General features: G+C 39.4%; 1 protein-coding gene across 1 annotated transcript in view; it reads right to left on the reverse strand.

Annotated features, from left to right (window-relative positions):
* Positions 1–24,439, reverse strand: part of ntsr1 (neurotensin receptor 1 (high affinity)) — a 38,607-nt gene that overhangs the window by 7,997 nt on the left and 6,171 nt on the right. The window contains exons 2-3 of the mRNA XM_079587444.1: positions 11,323–11,524; positions 1,133–1,217 (exon numbers count right to left, since the gene is read on the reverse strand). Coding sequence (XP_079443570.1) covers positions 1,133–1,217; positions 11,323–11,524 — 287 coding nt within the window. The remainder of the gene's footprint in view (positions 1–1,132; positions 1,218–11,322; positions 11,525–24,439) is intronic.

The raw sequence follows: 24,439 nt of genomic DNA on the forward strand, positions 1-24,439 counted from the left end.
AAAAGGTCTCCGTTTCTAAACGAAAACGCAGTAGTGTGGATGGGGCCTTACTCTTCCTCATCCTCTTTCTCCTCGTCCACCACCTTTTACACATACTCTTCCTCCTCTCCCTCTCAGATTGTTTCCATCCACTGTTGGTATCAACATTCAGTGCACCTAGTGAAGCCCAAAGTAATTTAACTAGTGAGTCTAACATTGTGAACCTGGGTGCCATACTTGTCCCAATATGGCTCAAACGTATCTAATTTGAATGTGCACTATACAGTATGCTCTCTGAGCTGGCTTATATTTTGTACAGTTCACATCAGTAGAAACAACAACCACTTAGAACACCAAAGCAACTGCATAGAAACACACTGTAGTTTTTATGGGTAAATACCATAATATTTCTAAATCTAGTTGTCATTAATGTCAAAACCAATGCATTTTTGAACCAGGGTTCAAACGTCATGCCATTCTGTAAATTGGAATTCCACTGAGGTGAACTGTGCATTGAATCGTAAAAATGTCCCCATCACTCATCAGCATATGGTTTAGGAAGTTCACGCAAGCTATGCGTGACAACCACAACATAAATCTGTGTGCAGTCAGCCACTGAAAAAAAAATTACATGTACACGCTCACATGTTCAGATTAGTTTGCTCCGTGTATGTGGTGCTCTATATGAATTATAAGCTGAGTGTTAGAGTACGTGTCACAGATTTATCGATTCACCCCTTGAATCATAGAAAAAAACTCCCAGAAATCTCTACCACCACCAGATGCATCATGATTTATGTGCACTGCTGTTGGTGGGCGCTGCCCAGAACAAAGCATTGATTTGTGGAGCTATAATGTGCGGTGAGCTGGCTACAGGCTATAACTTTTCATCTTTTGTGCCTTTGTATGTTATTTATAAGCTACTTTGTATGTTATTAATAAGAAGCTCATGGACTTCAGCAACTCGGTCTCTAAAAAACAGAGGAACATCAGTCGTGAATTGCAGTTACACTTTTGGTGCATCTATACTCTCAGCGTGTGTGCATTGTCCAATAAGAGAGTGCAAATCGAAGAGTTGAGAGAATGTTTTACATTTGAAGTTTCATTTGATTTTTATTGTATTGTGTTGTGATTTTTTGAAACTGAAACTCACTTTGTCCAGTCAGTGACATAGCAGTACATTAGTCTTCGAGCATGGTATGGCAACCAGCACACCACAAAAGCAATGACCACGGCACCTGTGGAGAATAAAATAAAAGAGAGATAATAGGTAAAACATTCATAATAAGGAGCACTTTCACCTTTGTGCAATAATATATGTAAATCAACAGGTTTTAAGAGCACTGGTGGCCTCAGCATGTAATAAGTCACATTTGGTAGAAAAATAATTTGTTTCCTGACAGAAATGAATTTGAACTCTCACTCTTTTCTTTTACCGATCCCATTTCAATCTATCAACCCCTTCAGGTCTGATCCGAGTCAAGCAGGGGTTGATTCACTCATGTCTGTTGTATCTTTCTATGAGGCTCTTGACTAGATCGAGGCACAAGGCTATTGATCTCTCATAGTGTGAGGCAGTGGCAGCGAAAATGTGCTTCTTCCCTCGGTATCAACTTCATGTCCATTTCAAGGCTTATAGATTTTTTTTTTTTTTAAGTTGGCTTCAACATTATGGGACTTATTCATGGAACACATAATGAATTTCTATATAAATACAACCATTTATATGGAAGTGGTCACACTGTCACACAGTTGAATGTGACAATATACACATGACTTCATGAACTGTTTGCATAGCAATTTGTTTTGCTTGTGTTTCATAAATTAAACTTAATGGCAGATTACAAGTCATGCACGTCCAGACATTGAGATGAATATGAATGTTAACTCATAGCTTATAGTATTACAGTTTTTTCAAATTGCTTACACACAATTTCTGAAACTATGGCTCAATTTCTTGAAACTCTACACTACACACACAACCACAAAATACGCATACAACATGCAAAACATCAGACATATCTTGCCAAAGCAAACACATCATTCAAAACTATTTTAACTCTTCCAAAAATTGTGTTTTTGCGTAGAAACTCTACACACAAACATCAGATGATTAGCCACATTCACGCCAAACTACACACGGATGTGAAAAATGTAAAAAAATACTCTATTGTGTCTTTTGCATGTTCAGTGTGCAGTGGAGTGTACAGGAGTTTGTCACACATACATCTGCACTAATACACTGTGTATGCACAATTGATGAATGTACATTCAATATATATATATATACATATACACATATATCAATATATACACATAATTATATAAATACATACATATATATATACACACACACACACACACGTATGTAAATATATATATATATATAGCCTACTTACACTATAAACAGAAGTTCTAAGGGGTAAAAATAATGTCTTTCTTTCTCAAAACTGAGTTTTGATTACTATGTGATCAAACATGATCATTGGGTGTATAGGTATCAGTAAATGAGTGTGGCATGTAGAGAACTGCGTTTAGAGTTTAGAGCAAACAGTTTGTTTTTCGATTTTAAACTGAGTGTAAAGCGTGTAATGTGCTTGCAGTTCCCTATCAAGGGAACTCCCGCTGCGTTTACGCTGTGGTTCACCTCCGAGTGTTGCGTCATGAAGCACATGTATAATCAGTCCAATGAATGAGCAAGACGTCATAGGTGACGTCATAGACCAGGAAACAATAAAGCACCCCTGAACGCAGTGTGTGTCAGCTTCTGTTTCCTTAGCAAAGCGCTCTCTGTATATGTCCTTTGTCTATTTATTGTTGTCTGTCAAAGTTACACTCACCGGGCGTTCTTTGAGGAGGACGGTTCGGTTTGTGCTCCCCGAGGTGCGGGTCCTGCTGCTACCGAGGCACAGCGGCGAAACGTATCTTGGGGTTCGCAGATGGATCTAGCAGCGGGGTTTGAGATGGGCTCCGCCCTATCTCAGCCTTTACCTGCTGGATCCAGTGTCTCTGCCCAGGTGTGGAGAATGTAATTTGAATCCTGTTAACTGCCCGGTTGGTACAGTTCTCGATTTCCTACAAGACCGTTTCTCTGCTGGATTATCTCCTTCCACCTTAAAGGTGTACGTAGCAGCTATATCTGCGTATCACACCCCTCTGGGGGCTTCTTCTCTGGGGAGAGATCCTCTTATTTAACGTTTTCTCCGTGGCACATTGAGGCTTAGGCCTGCACTGCACTCTAGAGCACCGGCTTGGGATTTGGCCATTGTACTTGAGGGTCTGGCCTTGGCTCCCTTCGAGCCTATTGAAGAGGTTTCAGAAAAGTTCCTTACATTAAAAACTTTATTCCTACTTGCTATATCTTCTATTAAGATCATTTGAGATTTGCAAGCCCTGTCGGTTGCTTCTTCATGCCTAGAATTTGCACCTGGTATGGTTAAGGCATTTATTCACCCTAGGCCGGGGTACATTCCTAAGATCCTTACTAATGTTGCAGGCCCAATTGTGCTGCAGGCCTTTTGTCCTCCACCTTTTAATACCCCAGATCAGGAAAGACTCAATCTGTTATGTCCCGTTAGGGCTTTGGATGCATACGTTCACTGCCCTGTGGCGTAAATCAGAGCAGTTATTTGTCTGCTTCGGCTCAACCAAGAAAGGTTGCCCTGCATTGAAACAGGTTATGAGCAAGTGGGTAGTCGAGGCTTCACCTTTGGCTGTCCGGGCCCATTCTACAAGGAGAATGGCTGCCTCTACGGCTTTGATTTCGGGAGTTTCCCTTCACGACGTTTGTGATGCGGCAGGCTGGTCCTCACCGCATACATATGTCAAATTTTATGATTTGGACCTCTCCACTCCTGAGGCGAGGTTGCTCGCTTCTTAGTGTGCGCAGGACTTCACACAGAACAGGCAGTTGTCATTATGTCGTAGTGGGTATAGGGTTCCCACAGCGTAAACGCAGCGGGAGTTCCATTGATAGGGAACGTCTCTGGTTACGTATGTAACCTTAGTTCCCTGCCATACTTCTTGCATGCCCAGATCGACTTGCTTCGGGCTTATCAGAAGCTAACACGCACTGCGTTCAGGGGTGCTTTATAGTTTCCTGGTCTATGACGTCACCTATGACGTCTTGCTCATTCATTGGACTGATTATACACGTGCTTCATGACGCAACACTCGGAGGTGTTCCCACAGCGTAAACGCAGCGTTTCGTTCCCTCTCAGGGAACTAAGGTTACATACGTAACCAGAGACGTTTTGCAGACTTGGTCTGAAGATTAGGTGAGTGAATGGTTTCTCTGAGTGGGCCTCAAGTTCCACGTTTAGTGTGAAAAAAATAACCTGTAATGACCTTGGTCATTCAAGAGGCAGTGTTCTACAAACGTGTGTTAATTAATATATATAATATATATATATTTTTTTTTTTTAATAAAGAGTTTAACTTTGGTTGAGTTTTAGTTGGCCCTACGGTACAATTAAACATTAGTGCAGTGTTGTGGAAGCTACTTTGAAACTATAATGTTTAGTAAAAATTGGGGGATACATTTTTAACCTGTCCATTGACATAAACCTCCTGAACAAACCAATACACGAGAATGAACCGTTTAGGGCAAACTGATCACATGTTTCTGACTTAACGGTATATATGAGCACATTCATGTTACTGAAAATGTTATTAGCGTCAGCATCATTACTTTTACTTCCCAAAACTGGAATTTTGTCTGGAATTTTGACATAATTACTGTACATTCTATTCCATTATTTGGTGCAGCGAAATAGCAAATAATTTGTTCTTACAGTATTTACAAGAACTATGGAGAATATCAGCTTTGTAGGTGATTTCAAATCAGTTTTAAGCAAATCCATTCAGTTCCACGTATTGTTTATCTCTCGGTGCCAAACAGAGAAGTGCTAAAAACACAGCCATAAAAAATTTTCTGGATCAAACTAGTCACCCATTTGTCACACAGATGGTGATTTAAATGGCTGTGTGTGTGTGTGTGTGTGTGTGTGTGTGTGTGTGTGTGTGTGTGTGTGTGTGTGTGTGTGTGTGTGTGTGTGTGTGTGTGTGTGTGTGTGTGTGTGTGTCCCCGAAGGAGAGAGATTTATGGAGGGATTCCTCTTCCCTTTGAAATGCTGACTCATATAACCTCCGCTTTTGTGAATTATATCAACAACAGACCTTCTGTTTTGATCTGCTTTTCTTGAACGATTAAATCTTGCCCATGGTTTTTCTAGTTACCCAAATCGAATTTGTTTTTCCTTATTTGAGACTAGAAGCAATTAAAAGATAAAGCCCCAGAGAGGGAGGCTGGAGACAGATAAATGTTGCATAGTCTCAACTTGTTTCTTTTGAAAATCTGTCTCAGTTATCGGGGGTTTCCACCATCAGCAATCATGGTGTAAGTGTTGCCCTTTCTTTTGATCATTTATTCAGTAACATGAAAATATTGAACAGTATAATAATTACAAGAGCAAAATTTGCTTATCAGAGGTCTCTGCCCCCAGTACATTATAAACTTTTTCTTTTGATAATGTAATATTATTGTAAATGCTCCTCTGCTCATTACAGCCCACTGCACTGCAATGTCGACTGCTCTAGGCATTTTGTCTGTAACACTTTGACTGCGGTTAATTCAAATTCCTCACCGCCACTCTAAATGATCTTGTTTTCTTTGATTAATTTCATTTTCTCCTCATTCCACCTGTCTATCTCCTTATCTTATCACTAATGGAGCAGTAAACGAGTAAGTCACCCTATATCTGAAACATTAATGTGTCAGGACAATGTTGGTGCAGAGCAATTCAATCATGAATACACTTTTGTCTGATTAGCTTTGAAATGAAAAGCTAAATGAAGTCATTTGGGTACACGCATGATATGTGATATATGTTTGTTTTTCAATAGTCAGTCAGTCTTTATTCTCAAAGCCCGGCTGATCCCACTCCTCACAATAGCTTTGGACTTATAAAGAAACATAAATACAGATCAACGACAGATCGCACAGAAGAGGATTAGGCTTCTACACAGCAGCACAAACATGGACTTCTTCAGACAGCGCTGTCGAAATAAATAAATGTGTACAGCATACAAACACATTGGTTGCCAACACAATAATGCTGCATTTTTAGTGTGTCTCAGGAGCCGAGTGAAGAAGAAAAAAAAGCTTAACTCAGCCTGATCTCATGAAAATGTGTCTCTATTGTGTTTATCATGCAATTTATACGCGAAAATGAGTTTTTACGTGCATAATGATACGCAGTTTTCACGTGCATTTGATACGCAATTAATTGCATGTGACACACACGCACCCCACACTACTAATCCTAACCAAATGTTTTATACACACGCACCCCACACCACTACTAAACCTACCCTAAACCTACCCATGCACGTGAAAACTAATTTTCGCGTATAAATTGCACGATAAACACAATGCCTGCTATAGAGACGCATTTAGTGTGACCGGGTTGCTTTACTATCTCATGTCTCTGTATACCAGTAGGCCTATGTGTTGTTTTCATTTGAAATCAGTAGATGCATAAATACATTCACAAATGACAAAAATGTTACCCGGTGCCATGCTAAGACCTAATTAGTTCTATTATTTTAGGTTGTGAATATGGTAATTAGGCAATGCTATTGAGTACTTTGTCCATTAAATTGTGCCCCCAACCCGCTTTAATTCTTTGGTGGGGTCAGTCTCATTTAGAAGATTAAGACTAACAAACTTGAATTATTCATGTAGCTTGTGTATATAATATTTGTGAGAGAAACAGCAAATTATACAAAATGGTGTGTAATATCTTATGCGAAGCAATTATTAGCATTTGAAAAGGACCAGAGATGGTACTTCCTCTTCTCAGTCAGAGCAACACTTCCTGTCACAGGTCTTGCACGGGGTCAAGATGAGCACTAATCACATTGCAAGCCAATGAGAATAGATCTTTTCTCTTTCACTCTCTCTTACAAAAGTGAATCCATACTGTCTGTCTGTCTGTCTTGTTGTTTGACTTCGTCTCTCCTAAATGCTGTCCTACAGTCAGATCCCATCCTTCAGGACATTTGTAATTTTTAAATACAAAGTCACTGAGATGATACGGCAAGAGATGTGCCCTCAGCGGTGAAATTCCCCTAAAAAGTATTGGAAAAAATGCTATATCTTAACAACATTAAACATAACTTGACATCTGTCATGTTCAGTTTAGTTTTGTTCATGGACTTTCATTGTGTTTTCATCTGTCACATGTTTCTTTGTTCATTTTCCTGCTACTTCTCCGTCTCCTTGGTTACCGTCATTATTAGTTCATGTGCATCAGCCGTGTTAAGTAAGTCCTCGTTGTGTTCACTACTTAAGTTGTTCCTTCTCCTGCACTCCTTTGTCCGGTCCCCGTAATACCTACTGTTGTGTTAATGTGAGTTTCCCTGCCTGTTAGCTGATTATTGAGTGTTATTATTAAAGTGTTGTTTGGATTTCATCTTCTGAGTCTTCTGCTTGTTCCTGAGTACACAACACTACAACATCAATAAGAATGAGCCGAAACCAAGCAACTGTATATGTGACACATACTTTTCCATGGTAAGTGACACTTTTAGAACGAATTAGGCAAATAAATATAACAGTAAAACCAGTAGACTCTATTCATAATGAAGACAAAATGTCCAGACCATGACAATAGATGGAAAAGGTAAAATATAAATTACAATTTATATGGCGATATTTTGCTTGATAATTCTCCCCACATTTTATCCACATTTGACTGAGCACCACTGTTATTTTTATATTATTTATATACTATTTTAATATTTATTGACAGTATTTTTTACTTTTATATTTAACTTAAGTATAAGTTAACTTTTATGTGCTTTTTATAATTTGGATGTGCTTTTGACTTTTTTTTTTTTCATTTTTAGTATATTAGTCCTTCAACTTTTATTTATTTTAGTTAGGTTCAAAGACAACATTTATACTTTTTCATCTAATATTTTATTTAATTTGATTTCAGCTTTATTTCAAGAAAAAAGAAAAAAGATTTTTACTAGATATAGTTTCAGTTAACAATAACAACACCGATGAGCACTTATTTTTTGTTGACTACACTAACATGGAGTTTTGTATAGAAGGTGCTGTGGTTGTATGGCCCTAAACCCCACTAGCCTACAAAACAATATCTTTCTCTCTTTCATTATAAAATACAGAACATCACCATAACTTTGAAGAACTTGACTTCTCGAGATGTCTCACTAAGTGCCTGCTTTGGATCCAGTTCAAGAATGAAAGCGAGTAATTCTGTTTCTGAATTTTAACAGCACGAATTCAAATTCAGTTGCCGTAGAAGCGAGTGGAGCCAACGTTAGATAAATTGAGAAGAATGGATAAAAGTGCTGCCAACACTCTCTGACCCTGTATGAACCTGCCGGCCACAAGAAAGTGCCCTCTGCAGATTTGCCTAAATGAGTCTTTTAGTCGGCAATTTGCAGGCTCTTACATCAACCATGGATGACCTCACCCACTCACGCTGTCACAGTGACAGATGAAGTGTTTAATGACAAACTCTGCTAGATCTATCAGTGCATGATCGGAAATGGTGAGGATAGAAGGTGAACAACCAATAATGGTATGTGGAAATGATTGTTTGAAATTAGGTCAAGTGTGACCGAACATGCATTTCAGTTGGGAAAACAAACTCTTAAACGGGTACTATTATGCTTTTCCACTTTGTTTAACTTTAGTTAGTGTGTAATGTTGCTGTTTGAGCAAAAAGAATATCTGCAAGGTTACAAAGCTCAAAGTCCTCTCCAAAGGGATATATTTTATTTAATATATGGTAATCCACTTTTCAAGAACTACAACGACCGTCTCATTTGCACTACAACATGAATGGTGGATAACCTCGTATTTACAACTCTTAAACGTCCTGTGAAATCTGTGCTTGGAAAGTCCATGCTTGAAATCCGTTCTGGATGATCCTCTTGTTTGTTAACAATAACAGTGTCAGGGTCTGAATAAAGCTTGAATTGGTTTGAAATTGCTGCCATCCTTTATTTACACTAGAGTAGAGCTCGGAGTTATGGAGGGGTGGGATATTTCCCGAACACACGCTAAGCGCTGCCAATCACAACCCACTGGGTCAGCTAACCAATCACAGCACATTTCGTATTTCGGAAGGAGAAGCTTCATCGAAAATGACGCGAAAATGACCAGACTGGAGAGAGAAGAGCAGTAATAATGTAAAATAGTTCTGAAATACAAGTTCAGTTTTTTTTATATAATTTTAAGATTTGCACATTCAATACAATTGACACACTTCTTTATCTCAAGGGAAGGAAGGGATGACTATATATTTCATTGACGATATAAAGCCATTTGCTTTTGTCTTTTTGTGTTTGAAATGCATTGCAGTGTAACTGCATTTTGTCATGAAATCCTGCATTTCATGTCGTGTAATTCCCTCAGCCTCAGTCCATTAAATTATTCAGGTTACACTTAGTACCCTTAAGGGGCTTCTGGCAGAAAATCACATCAAACTGTCTCTTATGATGCAGTAAATTAAATGAACGGTAATGATTGTCTCCCCCATGGTGCTGAAAGCTGCTGTGAGAACAGTCAAAAGTCTTACACCGGTACACTGACCCTTTAATGGAGGCTGCAGTCAACTGGCAAAACAACCTAACTCTGGATTCTTCCCCGGTGTACATATCTCAACTGCATCTCTAATGGAAAAATACATGTTCTTCCTGTTTAAGTGACTTAAAGGACTTTGTAAATTAAATTAAATTGCTGTGACTGTACATATTTTTAGATCCCGTCTTTCAAATCATCCCGCCTTGTTAGAGCAGCACGAAACATTTTCTAAATCCAAACAACGGGATAAAAATCACTGAAAGTGCTGTGTGAGCAAACATCATTTTCATTGCACACATTTTCCATTGCCTGTAATTTAAAAAAAAATATATATATACAAGTGTAGAGAAAATAGCTGTTTATAAAAACAAAACAGTGTACTGAGCCCTGCCGTGTATTCTGAGCTTTATAATAGGAGTTGTTTGTGACTCAGCCTTGTCCCTGTATTATATATAAATAAAATGCTTTTCACTGTTTCACTTTGAAGAGTTTATGGTCATATTCAACCAGAGAGACTGCATTGGATTAAATGAGAACCAGACTCTTATTAACATTCTGTTCATTGATCAATACACTCAGTGGGACTCTGCACAACACTTGTCATGATAATAAGCACACACACACACACACACACACACAAACATACATTCTCCTACAGAATGAAACCAGATGGCAAGTGTTTGTTCAAGCCAAGGTTTCAACATAATCTCTATAATAGGGGTAAATTGAAGCTGTAGCTCATAGACAGTGAAGACCTGCAGGTGTGGATGTTTTGTAGTAGTCTGTGGAGGTTTCCAATTTAATTGATTGACAGATTCCCAGCAAAACCACCACCACTAAAACATAGAACGTGGCTAGGCAGGCATAAACTATTTTATTGCACAAAGTGGAGGCAAAGAACTTCCAGATATTGTATTAAACATCATTTTTAACTTTTACTTGTCCAAGCTGTCAAGGGACCATGGTAACAGTTGCTTCATGTCATATTATGTGAAAATAATTGAATGCACACACTTGGATTCTCCCTTATTGGATTGTATTGGAATCCTGCTCAGCCAATTAGATTTAAGTCTGGCTGTTGCACAACTTTAAGATATACAATACTATTCAAAAGTTTGGGGTCGATCAATTTTTCAATTTAAAATAACTGTTTTGTATTTGAATATATTTTAAAATGTAATGTATTCCTGTGATGGCAAAGCTGAACTTTCAGCATCAGTGTCACATGATCTTTTAGAAATCATTCGAATATGCTGATTTGCTGCTCAAGAAACATTTCTTATTATTATCAATTTCTAAAACTGTTGTGCTGCTTGATCGTGAAGCAAACAGTGAATGATGAAAACACATTTAGTAAACACCAGGAACGTTACAGAGAAAAAACAGCACGGAACTTCAACACAAGACCAAGAACAGACAAAGACTGAGGGTTTAAATACACAAGATGATGAGCCACTAATCTATGAAACAATGAGTAACTAAGGAAACATGAACTAAATGCAGAGGAACTGAACACAGCCAAAACAAGATGAAAGAATATCAAAATAAGAGTCCTTATAGGGAATTGTGACAGTACCACTGTTGGAAGTCCACCACCTCAAAAGTTTATCTTATTTAATATATTCCGTGTTTGACTCCTGTATACTACTGATTGTATGCATACATTGTAAATTTATTTATAATATTATATTGTACACTTGAAAAAACATAAAGGTACTCACGCAGCACCATGACTCCATGGCGCATTGATTGGGCACGGTTGGGTTCAACAGCGACACTAAGCATGGTAGCGTTGCCTCCGATGATACAGATGCGATTGTCCTGGGCAGACTCCCGAAACATGCGCAGCAGCTGACTGGCTATGATTCCATTTAATGTGGAGATCAGTGCCATGGGAACCACAAAGGACAAGAAGGCATTCACCTTGAGGAGTTATAGGGAACAAAGGAAAAAGAGGGAATAAGTAGGCTTTGACTTTTATGATGATTTTTTGTTTGACGCAATGACTACCCCTAAACCTAGTTGGGTAAAGTCCCTGAACCTACCCATCACAGAAACCTTTCTGCATTTTATTTATTTATAAAAAATATGCTTTTAAGCCATTTTAATTACAAGTACTCAAGAAATGTCCCAATAAATCACGTTTACATATACCAGTGTAATACGTATGTCATTGTACATATTTGTGTCCTATTAAACCATATAAACAAGCACAAACACACACAGACACGCACAATTATTATTGCAAGGTATGCGGGGCTCTTTTCTTGAACTGGTCACATTCCTAGATCTGTCATTAAACTGGTCTTTTGTTCCTTTCCTTTTTCCTTTTTTTTTTTTTTTTGCTGTTGCCAAAGCAAGTTAATCTCATGTGATCTGACAATCTGCACTGCATGAAAAAAAACGAGATTAAGCCAAGACTATTGAAATACTCCTCAGCACTAATTTAGAAGAACATAGAGTTGGTTTAGGCAGTCATGTTAAATTGGTGTTGAACAGATGACTGGAGTTTAAGAGTCCAGAACTGTTCCTTCCAGACTGAGAAACATAAAAGAGATCAGAAGGAACATATCAAAAAACCATTGAAGGGAAAGAAGATGTGAATATTTAGTCTTTTAATGAGGAAAGTCAGAGATGTTAAAACTGAACATGGGGGGAAAAAAAATATTTTTTTGGCTGGTTACTGCAAGGTTGAACCAGAGCTATTAATTAAATCTAAACAGGACTAAAGCAAACACTTTTTTTTTTTAAACATTACTTTATGAGGTCACTGGTAAGAGGATTTGGGTGCAACATAGCTGTGTGTTGCAAACGAACAGAATTATTATTATTTTTGCACCTGCCTGCATACCTGCCTAAGCATGACTGGTTACATATTTAGTTCCCCTCACTTGAAAGTGCCCTGAAAAGTGGACTTTATTTGGTCATAATTAATATTAGTTCTGGTTTCTACGTTGTTCGCATGGTTTCTATGTTGTGACATGAAAGCCAAGTATGGTAATCAATACTTGGAATTTGTCCTCTGCATTTAACCCACCCACGTTAGTACACACACACATTTGGAGCAGTGAGTGGTGTACACACACACACACACCCGGAGCAGAAAGCAGCCATTTGCTGTGGTTCCCGGGGAGCGATTTAGGTTAGGTGCCTTGCTCAAGGGAACCTCAGTCGTGGGTTTTGAGGGTGGAAGAGATCGCTGTTCATTCACTCCCCCCACCTACATTTTCCTGCCGGTATTAAGAATTGAACCCGCAACCTTCGAGTTACAAGTCTGACTCTAACCATTAGGCCACGACTGCCCCACAGAGGATAGGAATTTCTTGTCTTTAATGAGGAAAGTCAGACATGTTAAAACTGTTAAAGCGTACAAGATGAGACCAGTATAATGCAATTATAATGACAATTGATATAACAGTAGACACATACAGTTCAATATATCCAAAATTAAAGTTAAAGATGCCTACTAATATATATTAGACGAAAAGCAGTACATGAAAAGTATGTCTGATTCATGCTGCATCTTACCTCATCATTTTAAAACACTTTTTATATAAGCATTTTTAAGTTGTGTGGCTTTATGAACCTTAATGGGATAATTATTTATGTATTATGTAACTGCAGGCTGTCTTACTAATCATGTTTGCAAGATCAGTACTCCCACTGAGCAAAAATGAGAATGCAGAGAAGAATCCTTTGTGTGTTTATGAAGACACACAAACAGAAGCAAAAGTATGATTTCGGTCTGCATTATGTAAAGAACCTATGGGTACATTGGCAAACGAATGTCATTTCTTTAGGGATTCTTTGGTTGAGTTCAGTAATATGCAAAGGCCAGATCCAGCATAATTGATCAAGGCAAACATGTATCTAGTAAAACGTTGTGCTTTTATATGGATTGATTTCCCAGCTATCATAGATTAAATGTTATGCTGTGATTGCTCAGACCAATTATTTTAAACTCCCCTGTAAAGACCCTATCTCCATGGAAACCACAGAGGCTATTTCAAAGTTTTCAACCACCTTATAAAATGGCCAAAAGTTTTTTTTTGAGACAGTTCAAATTTATCTGAATGACAGAGTTGGTATAATGGAGTGACACTGACCACATATTTCAGTGCAGGACTCATTTACCTACAGGTATGTGCAAAGTTTTATATGCTTGTTGTTGTGACTCATGTTTAATTATTAATCAAATATGCCCTCATTGTTGACTCAGGTCGGTCTGCTCTGTATATGAATTCAAGCTGTGTCTAGAATGACCAGGAAAATGACATTCCAGTATTATTTCTCCATCAAAGCTTTCCAGCAGGTACATCTCACTTAGGCGCAGTGCATATGCACTCTCGAATAAACAAACAAATCATGTGGCAAATCAAATTCCGCTCAAGTGTCTGCTTGTCAAGGAGCCTGTTCTCAGGTTCCTGCAGTCCTGCGTGGATTATCTACACCTTGACTGAAGATGCTCACTGTGCTTGTATTTCGTCTGGACACTGAAGCAGCAGAACAGCATGATCATGTCTTAAAAAGGGGTGGTATAATGCCCTTTTTACAAGATGTAAAATAAGTATCTGATGTCCCCAGAGTGTGTTTGTGAAGTTTTAGCTCAAAATACCCCACAGATATTTTTATATACAGTAGCATGTTATAGTTGCCACTTTTTGAGGGTGAGCAAAAAACGCACCGTTTTGTGTCTGTTCCTTTAAATGTAAATGAGCTGCTTCTCCCAGCACAGGGGGCGGAGCTTCAAGAGCTTGTGTCATTTTACCTCATACAGACATGCACTGAAAATTTCAATGTTTATATTCAAACCTGAGTCAGACAATAATGGAGAGATTCAAGAAGTGACAACACGTAGAAGCAACAGGACATTTCTGAATGGTTAGTTGATGAATTTATGTAGCTTATGTGTAGTTATTTTCTAGTCCTTGATTAGCATATTCTAGCATCAGCAATAAGTTAATCTCTATAATCTATAAATCACGTTCCTGGGGGCGGGGTTTATGTAAATGTTAGGGTTAGTGATGTCACTAACCCGGGAGGAATGTTGTGTAGTTCCTACCAGCCGTTTGTTGTAGTCCTTAAAGCTAAACTGTGTATTTTTTTAAGTTGATTCTTAGCAAAAACCACTTTGCTCTTTCAAAATGATATGTGCTCATTAATGTATAATTACTTCGACCAACTAATCAAGTATTCTCGTAAGCGTAGAATCTGCCATTTATAATACATACGGGTGAGCTGCTCGAATGGGGGAAGCCATGTTGCACCTCCATCTTGAAAATACATTAGCCAAAGAGGGACATACCTGGAAATTCAAGCTTCGCCTTTCGCGTTTTTACACTCAGTGGCACCGTGACGAATGCGAGGGGGGTATTACTCGCGACTGCCGGCAGATTTGAAATAATACGGCCACCGTAGGAGTTAAAAAGCCCTCGGAATGGGAGGGGCTAGAAAGTAATATTCAGTTAGTCATATACAATTTTACCACTAGATGGGAGTAATTCCTACACAGTGCAGCTTAAAAAAAAAACGATTTCTTTAAAAGCAAATATCTCCCTTTGCTTTGAACTTTGAGCGTCGTAACTTTGCAGATTTTGTTTATGCTCAAACAGCAACATTACACACTAACTAAAGTTAGAAAAGTGACATTTATCAACCACCCCTTTAATGTTCCAAACATAATTGTGTTTCATAAAAACATATTTAGGAAACTAAAATAATTAGGGCTGTAGAACAATAGAAAAAAATATCCAAATAATTTCATGAAACCCTGATAAATTAAATAAACAGCAAATTATGGTATTATTGATGTACATTTTATGAGAAATACACATTATTGTCCAAACACATTATTGTGACGGATAAGTAAAGCAGACATCACAAAAAGTCAAATTTCTAATTCAGTTGTTTTTTCAAAAGGTTGCAAAAGGTTGTTTTTTTTCTCAATAGAGTGTAAAGTACTCAGGGAGAATACAACAAGTTTAACGACTCTTCAAAATCCTAGAGGTTGAGGGCATGGTTGCAGAACTTCACACACTGGATGTTTTAAATAATAAAACATTTCAGGATCCTCCATTATAAATTTATAATGCATTAAAATTGTCCTGAAATCCTTGTTAATGCATATAAAGACTTCATCATAGTTTGTAAGATGTTACAGTCTGTAAACTGTATATTTTAATATTAGAAACTGTACTAGTACTACTATATTATATATATGATAAGGTCATAAATGAACCTTAAAAGAATATATAATATATATAGTCTATATATATTATATATTGTTTTAAGGTTCATTTATGACTCTATTGACTCTGATAATCTGTCTGTTTGTTTGTTTGTTTGTTTGTTTGTTTGTTTGTTTGTTTGTTTTTTAGAACCGAGATTACTGTTCTCCCAAGATTCTGAAAACAAAACATAAGACAACCAAATATAAATGTCTGAAATGTTTTTTTTAATTCAATTTAAATATATTTATTATGTAAAAAATAATTTTGAAAATAATGAATGAAGACTTATTTCGTCCAGTTTTTGAACCAATCTCTTAGAATGAGTGATTCAGTGATAGGCCTATATCAAATACATTTTAACAGTCACTAGTTGCCCCCTACTGGCCGCAACATATCCAGACTATAAACTTTTATTCCAATACTTTCATTATTATTTAATGTTTTCAACACAGAAATAGCAATAGAATACTGTAGCCTAGTTGAAAAAACGGTTTGTGAAGCTGTGTCAAATATAAAGCTTACACGAGTGCTGTTCTCTCTGGCTCAGCGGCAGCGTGAAAGCAGGTTTAAATATTCCACTGTAATCGTAATTTCAAAGGTTTAATAGACATACCGGAATCATTGTCATTTAGGAATAAGATCACGTGTGTGTTTGAATTGAGATTGCAAATGTAAGCCAGTCCCGGGCGCACCACAATCATTTTTCTGCACTACAGAATCTTTGACGACTAAATAAGTGCAATTCACCTTTATTCAACAAGGTGGCAATGTCTGATACACAATGATGATAGTTACAGCAGGCAGAAAACAAAAAATTAGGAAGTAGCTAAACTTGAAATTTCTCGATTTACTGCAGAGCAAGTACTGAACGCAATCATATATTAGTGTCACTGTCACTTGATGGTGGATCTGGTGAAGAAGCTGTCAGCGATCAAAATATTGATTTTGAATGTGTTGAAAATGATAGTTTAGAGAATATGTTTGAAATCGTGAATATGAGCCAGATGCTGAATGTACTGGGGAATGAGCTCTGACGAGGACATTGATGATGGTATAAAACATCTGTTCATAATAAACCCTTTCAAGCTCCAAAAGGTAACAACATATGCTTTCTTTTATTCCTCTGTAATTGTTACTCTAATATCAGGAGAGTTTTATATTATCGCGACGTGTTGCATATGATTGATTGGCGACACATTCATGTATTTAAATGGTCATTTTTAACCACTTGTATTAGTATGGTGGTCATTAGAATTGCATTTAAAACATTTAATTTATTGAGCAGTTTAACTTTACTGATATGGTTCTTAAAAAAGAAAAAAGAAAAAGTGAGACCACATTCGGTGGAATTGATTACAAAAGTTTTGAGAGAGATTATTAGGCAACAATTTATTCAAATTCAGCTAGTCAAACAACATCTAAAAAATTACAGCTATAATGCAGCGCTTCCATTGACTAATAGGCGACTATAATTTTTCTGGAATGTTTTTCCTCCCTTGTTTGTTAGATTAATATTCTGATTAATTAATTCAGATTAGTTATTATTCTGTTAGTTTCTTGTGTCCAATGTGAGACCACCTGAGCAGAACTCATAATCAAATTCTCTCTCTATTCAGCACAGCACTTTTAAAACTGCGGCAAATGCATTTTGAGGTGCTAAACCGACCAGCTCCCAGTTCATTTTTGTTTTTACCATCAATAGTTTTCTAAGCTATACCTCAGTCAACACAGTCTGATCCCAACAGGCGACAACATCAAACTGAAAACACCACAAATGAAAATACTACAGAGAGAGAGGAGAGGTTCTTATAAAACATGATAAATAGACTAATGGAGCAACATGCACAGTGGTGTGTGTTAATAAAACACTAGCACTGTGATAGGTTGGAGTTCAAATGAGCTCTTTGTGCCTTGTGCACATTTGTTCAAGTCGTGCGATGTTTGATTTCACCAATTAATGACCCTTAGAGACTCTAATGAAGTAATTAGCTAAATCTTTGGCCAGTGGTGTGTAGCTGCAACCTGCACGTGTGGTCCTTAAGGGTTATGAGCAATGCTAATTCATATTTGTTCACTTCAGATAGCAGCATGTCCATTGTGTGTTAAGGCTGAGGCTGGATTAGTGAGGTTTCTATGGTTACTAACAGCACACTGTTTAATTATTAGTATTTTGTATGTATGCAAATTTGTCTCAAAGTATTACAATGTTCTTCTCATAATCTTAATTTTCTCTCTTCTCAAATACTTACACTTAATGTCAAAAATGAGCCAGTGTTTCTGCATTTAAAACAGGGCGATTTTACATTAAAGTGACTGAAAACATGTTCAACATGTTTACTGTCTTCTGACATGTCCCTGGTTTTATTGGATTGAACAGTGCATTGCTTCAAAGAAAAACTTTGTCTTTGTAACTTTATAATATAATAACTTCTCTACTCCTCCTCTGAAATGACTTTTGCTGCTGCTGTCATTCAGGCTGTGCCGGCTATTTTTTGTCATCGGTCATGGCATCATACTGTATCTTCACAAGAGTTTTAAAATTGTAGCGTTTCTCAAGCACACTGCGAATTATTACGCCTGTGAATTATTTGGTTCTTCTTGCTATACATCTGGATAGAACAAAGCCAACACAGTTTCCTCTAATTCCGTTAGTGATGAGTAAAACCAAATGCTGAGCCACATTTTAAACAAGATTTCATGGCAGGATTAACAATATTTCCTATATAGTATAGTCAAAATGTGACTTGCAATATATACTGTGGCTCTGGGTAATTTTAATTGTGACAAAAATGAAGAGGCATGAAAAAGACGAGCTTTCAGGCCTTTAAAAACATTCAGGACTAGTGCCCATGATGCAAGGTAAGACAAAGATTAAACTTGTCAACACTTGTCATCTTATTTACTGTCTGAATGTTATCATTTCTCTTCTTTCTTTTGGCCTCAATTCCATCTCTCCTCCACTCTTGTCCTCAAAATCTTGGCTGAGGTTTCTTTTATCTGCCAGACATCTCTCTGCCTGTCAGTATCTGCTGCCCTGACGTCTGTGAAGGTGTCTGGAGTAAAGAGTTGATTGCTTTGAAGTACTTGGACTGTGTAATTCACACTTTGGATAGGATGTTGGTCAAAAGTAACAGCATACCTTGCCACTCAATGCCACTGAGAATTAACTCAAAACGCAACTGGCTGGCATTTTACAGGTTCACTGAAAGTATTGTGTCGCTTTCGCTCCCACCACAAATTCACTTACTGTAAACCACATAAAAAGTTGACACAACTCTAAAAGTGTGAGGTAATCAGTTGTATTATATTATAAGTTAAGAAATTCAAAGTTTAAGTTAGCAGGACTGGTAGAGTTTTATTTTGTACTCATACATTTTACTTGCTCTTAACTTGAAATATTTAAGTTAATTGATACATTTAACTTAAAATGATGTAATCTGGAAACTTGGCTATCTTAAACTAGCTAATTGGTAACACAATGCGTTGGTGTAGCATACCATAGCAATTACTGAATGAGTAAAACATATATCTGTTCTCAAACTAAGCTCATGCTCAGTCGTCACAATGATGTTACGACCCCCCCCCCCCCCCCCCCAAAAAACCCCCCCCCATCATTACAGCAAGACATTACTACTAAACACTAAACACTACTAAATCTCTCACTTAAAGGCCGTGTTGCAGGTTACATTTTTCAACAAATTTGTGCAATTTGCTTGTTGGTAATGAACATTTAAACTGTTATCCATTGTATTTTATATTGTTGGGTATCACAAAACGGAATATAATACGAAAAAGTAGGTACTATCTTACAGCGCCAACGATTCTCCTTTCCGCCACAATGCATTGCATGACGTCACCTTGGGGAGAGAGTTTACCAATCTTACCTTAATCTTGCTCAAAAATATAAGTTAACACATAATTTTAGCCTTTACTCTCCCTTTCGAGTGGCAAAGCATGCTGGGATATAGAAATCCCAGCCCAGTTTCAGTTCAATTTAAGTCTAAATTAAAAGAAACAAATTAATAAAATTCAAAACAATTAAATAAATCAGATTACTTAAAATGTGTCAGTTTTGTGAACTCAAAAGAAAAAAAGTTCAAAACCCCATAAAAGTTAATTTGATTGAACTAATTTATTTAATTTAACTTTACTCAAACCAATACATTATTCTTTTACATTATTGAGCATTATCTCTCAAGCACACAGGCTGCTAAACTCCCTTGCTGTTTCCCTGGCTGACAGGGAAACAGCAGACAGTAAATATCCCTGGCAGATCTATGTGAGGGTCACAGATGCTTCACAACATGTACCGGTAATTATAGCTTCATGAATGAACTGTTGCACAGAGGAAACAGTTATTTACTAAGCGTATTTGTCTTGACCTACACTTGCCTGGAAAGCACATAGCCTACCAAAAAAATCCAAAAAATGCACCAAAGCCCCCATCTTACACAACCGTCTGTCTCTCTCTCTACCCGTCAGTACACTGTGAACCGAGACATCACGTCATCTCTATATTTGCTGATTCCAGAGCTCACTGACATGTGTCATCTTACATTTATTTCCGGTTGTTCTTAAGCGCAAATATATATTTTTGTGTTGTCAGCCTAGTTTTGATATTATGTTTGTTGAGACAGTTGCATCAGACAATTGCATTCATTATCTCAAATATCTCAAATATTCATTGTCTCAAATAAATCCTATTTAAATAACGTTAAATATTTTACAGAGGCTTTCTTAGAACTGAGCAAAATGAAGGGATTGTCAGGATTCCACCTTCACATCACTCTCCATTACCTCCCAGATCATCACTGACTCCTCCCACTCCTTCAATCACCCGTTCACAGTCCCCTGATTACTGATTCCCATCACCTGTGACTCATCACCAGTTCCCTTTATAACCCAGCATTCACCTCACCTCCGTTGTCTGATCTCGTCATTACTTGACCACAGACCCACCGTGAACACTCTCCTATGCTAACCCGCTACTTACCCGAGCTTACCTGCATTCCTCCTCGGATCCCATCGTCTCGTCTCAGTCCAGTCATCAAGGCTCCTTCTCTTCAACTCCCTCTCCTGGATCCACACCTGAATACACATCACGGAATCAATCATTCAGCTAAGACTCTCCATATTTGCCATAGACTGTCTCACTTACCATTCCACTGTGTGTCCGCAACTGCATTGTTCAATAAAAGTGTGTTTACAACTTACGTCATCTCTCTCCGTGTTTCAAACCCTGACAGAAGATCAGACCAACAACATGCAATCGGATACACGAGACGCTGTTCCTCACCCAGTGCCCACCGCATCAGCGTCTGCTTCAACCAGTCCATCCCCGGATCCACTTCCGCATTCACCCGCTGCTTCGTTCACTGCCTCTTCCAGTCCCATGGCCAAACCAGCGCCTTACTCCGGCGAGGCGGAGGATTGCAGTGGGTTCCTCCTCCAGGTATCTTTATATTTCACTATGAATGAACAACAATTCCATAATGACGCCGCCCGCGTGGCTTTCATCATCTCGTTACTCACCGGTTCCGCCCTCCAGTGGGCTCAATCTCTTTGGAATTCCAATTCTCCGACCATTCGTGTATGCAAGGATTTTATTCAACACTTTAGGGATGTGTTTGGACAGTCCGTGGCTTCCCTCTCTATCCACGATCAGCTGTTCCATCTAAAACAAGGCCGTTCTTCGGTGACTGAATATTCCCTTCGATTCAGAACCCTCGCTGCTGCTAGTGGATGGAACGAACCCGCTTTAATTACTGCATATCGTCAAGGATTAACTCCGAAGATCCGTCAGCTGGTCGTGGTTTACGATGACGTCATGGGCATAGAAGCGCTCATTCAGAAAACTATCAGAGTCTCTCAACTACTAACTGCTTGTGACGTCAATATACCCACTGCACTTCCTCCGCCCCCGGCGTCCCAACCTGCTCATCTTACTCCTCCAGCACCTATTCCTATGGAAATTGATTCTTCTCGACTAACCCGTTCTGAACGACAACGAAGAATGCAAGCCCATCTCTGTCTATATTGTGCTTCTGACAAACATCTACTCAACAGCTGCCCCATTCGACCTCCGCGCCTTGCGGTAAGCTCAATCTACCATCCTCCTAGCGTTGAACATCTTATCAAAACTCAAGTCCATCTAATAACCCCTAAATTCTGTTTCCCCGTACAAGCCCTCATTGACTCCGGTTCCGCGGGAAACTTCATCTCCTCCCAATGTCTCCAGAAGATGAATCTGAACAAGAAACGACTTGAGTACGATCTCGCTATTCATACCATCCAAGGTAAACCGCTAGGAAGGGGTCGAATCCGTTACAGTTCTCCCATGTTAACTCTGCAGATTGGATGCTTACACACTGAGGAGATCTCTTTTATGGTGCTGGAGGAGTCTACAGCCGAAATCATCCTGGGACGCCCGTGGTTAATACAACATCAACCCCATCTCCACTGGAAGACCGGTGAAATCCTCCAATGGGGTTCGGACTGTCATTCTTCCTGTCTAGTCACTATCACCAAGGTTACCCCTTCTCCGTCATCCGCTGAAATAGAGAGTCCTTCCTCAGAAATGTCTTCGGATATTATCCCTCCATCCTCGTCTGATGTCTCCGAAGTGTCACTGCATTCCACTTCTGTGGAGAGCCCTGAGACTCAACGTCAGTATGAAATTCCAGTGGAGTACCGGGCGTTCCAGGACGTATTTAGTAAGGCGCTGGCCACCAAATTACCACCACATCGACCATGGGACTGCGCAATCGACTTGCTACCCGATCCAACTCTACCTAAGGGCCGTATCTATCCTTTGTCCATCCCGGAACAGAAGGCCATGGAGGAGTACGTAGAAGAGGCATTACAGCAAGAGTTCATCCGACCATCTATCTCCCCTGCCGCTTCGAGCTTCTTCTTCGTGGCCAAGAAGGACGGAGGCTTACGGCCGTGCATCGATTACCGTCAGCTTAACTCTCAGACAGTGAAGTTTCGGTATCCTCTTCCTCTGGTCCCGGCTGCTCTGGAACAGCTCCGAGGCGCCCAAGTCTTCTCCAAGTTAGACCTTCGAAGCGCCTATAACCTCATCCGTATCCGCCACGGAGATGAATGGAAGACCGCCTTCGTGACTCCCTCCGGTCACTATGAATATCAGGTGATGCCCTTCGGACTGTCAAATGCTCCAGCAGTATTCCAGGGGTATATGAATGAGATCCTTCGCCCCTTCCTCAATCGCTTCGTGATCGTCTACATCGACGATATACTTATATACTCATCTTCCCAGGCTGAACATCATCATCATGTCGTTCAAGTGCTCCAGAAACTACGCGAGCATCAGCTTTTCCTCAAACTGGAGAAGTGTGAGTTTAACATCACTACTGTTCATTTCCTCGGTTATATCATCAGCCAAGATGGAATCCAGATGGACCAGAGGAAGGTGGAGACCATTCTAAACTGGCCCTTACCATCTACTGTAAAGGAACTCCAGCGCTTCCTAGGATTTGCCAACTTCTATCGACGTTTCATTCAAGATTACAGTCAACTCAGCTCTCCACTTACCACTGCTCTGAAGGGTCGGCCCAAGTCTCTGTCCTTATCACCTGCGGCTCTACAGGCCTTTCAGTCGCTCAAGGAAGCCTTCTCTTCTGCTCCAATACTCACTCACCCTAATCCTGATCTACCATTCATCGTGGAAGTCGATGCTTCATCCTCAGGAGTGGGGGCCGTTTTGTCTCAGCGGCAGGGGGATCTCTCCGTACTCCATCCATGTGCCTTCTTCTCCAAAAAGCTTGCCCCGGCGGAGTTAAACTACGATATCGGGAATCGTGAGCTACTGGCTATTAAGTTAGCCCTGGAGGAATGGAGACACTGGCTGGAGGGAGCTAACCATCCGTTTGAGGTCATCACGGATCATCGAAACCTGGAGTATCTACGAGAAGCTCGTAGACTAAATCCGAGACAAGCCCGTTGGGCCCTCTTCTTCACTCGATTCGACTTCAAGGTGTCATATCGTCCAGGCAGCAGGAATTGTAGAGCTGATGCTCTTTCCAGAATTCATCAAGTCCCTCACGAAGATAGTGAACCTGTGCCTATCCTCCCTCCAGCCTTATTTCTCAGTCCGATTGTGTGGGACATTGACAATCAGATCCACCAAGAAAACCGTCTCCATCCTGCTCCGCCGGGAGGTCCAGAAGGGAGTATCTTTGTACCGGAACATCTAAGAACTCCTCTTCTGGACTCAGCTCACTCCGTACCGGGCTCTGGACATCCGGGTAGCAAGCGTACCCTCTCGCTTCTCAGTCAACGGTACTGGTGGCCAACCATCTCCGAGGATGTAACGAGGTTCGTCAAGGGTTGTTCAGTCTGCGCCATTGTCAACACCCCGAGGAGACTGCCAGAGGGTAAATTGGTGCCCCTTCCGATTCCTCAGCGTCCTTGGTCCCATATCGGTATCGACTTCATGACCGACCTTCCTCCATCTGATGGTTTCACCACGGTACTTGTAGTCGTTGATCGTTTCTCTAAGGGCTGTAAATTAATCCCTCTACCAGGACTGCCGACTGCTCTGGAAACCGCCGAAGCCCTCTTCCAGGGAGTCTTTCGTAACTTCGGA

This window comes from Phoxinus phoxinus (genome assembly GCF_949152265.1).
Source record: "Phoxinus phoxinus genome assembly, chromosome: 18".
In the NCBI taxonomy this organism is placed as follows: Eukaryota; Metazoa; Chordata; class Actinopteri; order Cypriniformes; family Leuciscidae; genus Phoxinus; species Phoxinus phoxinus.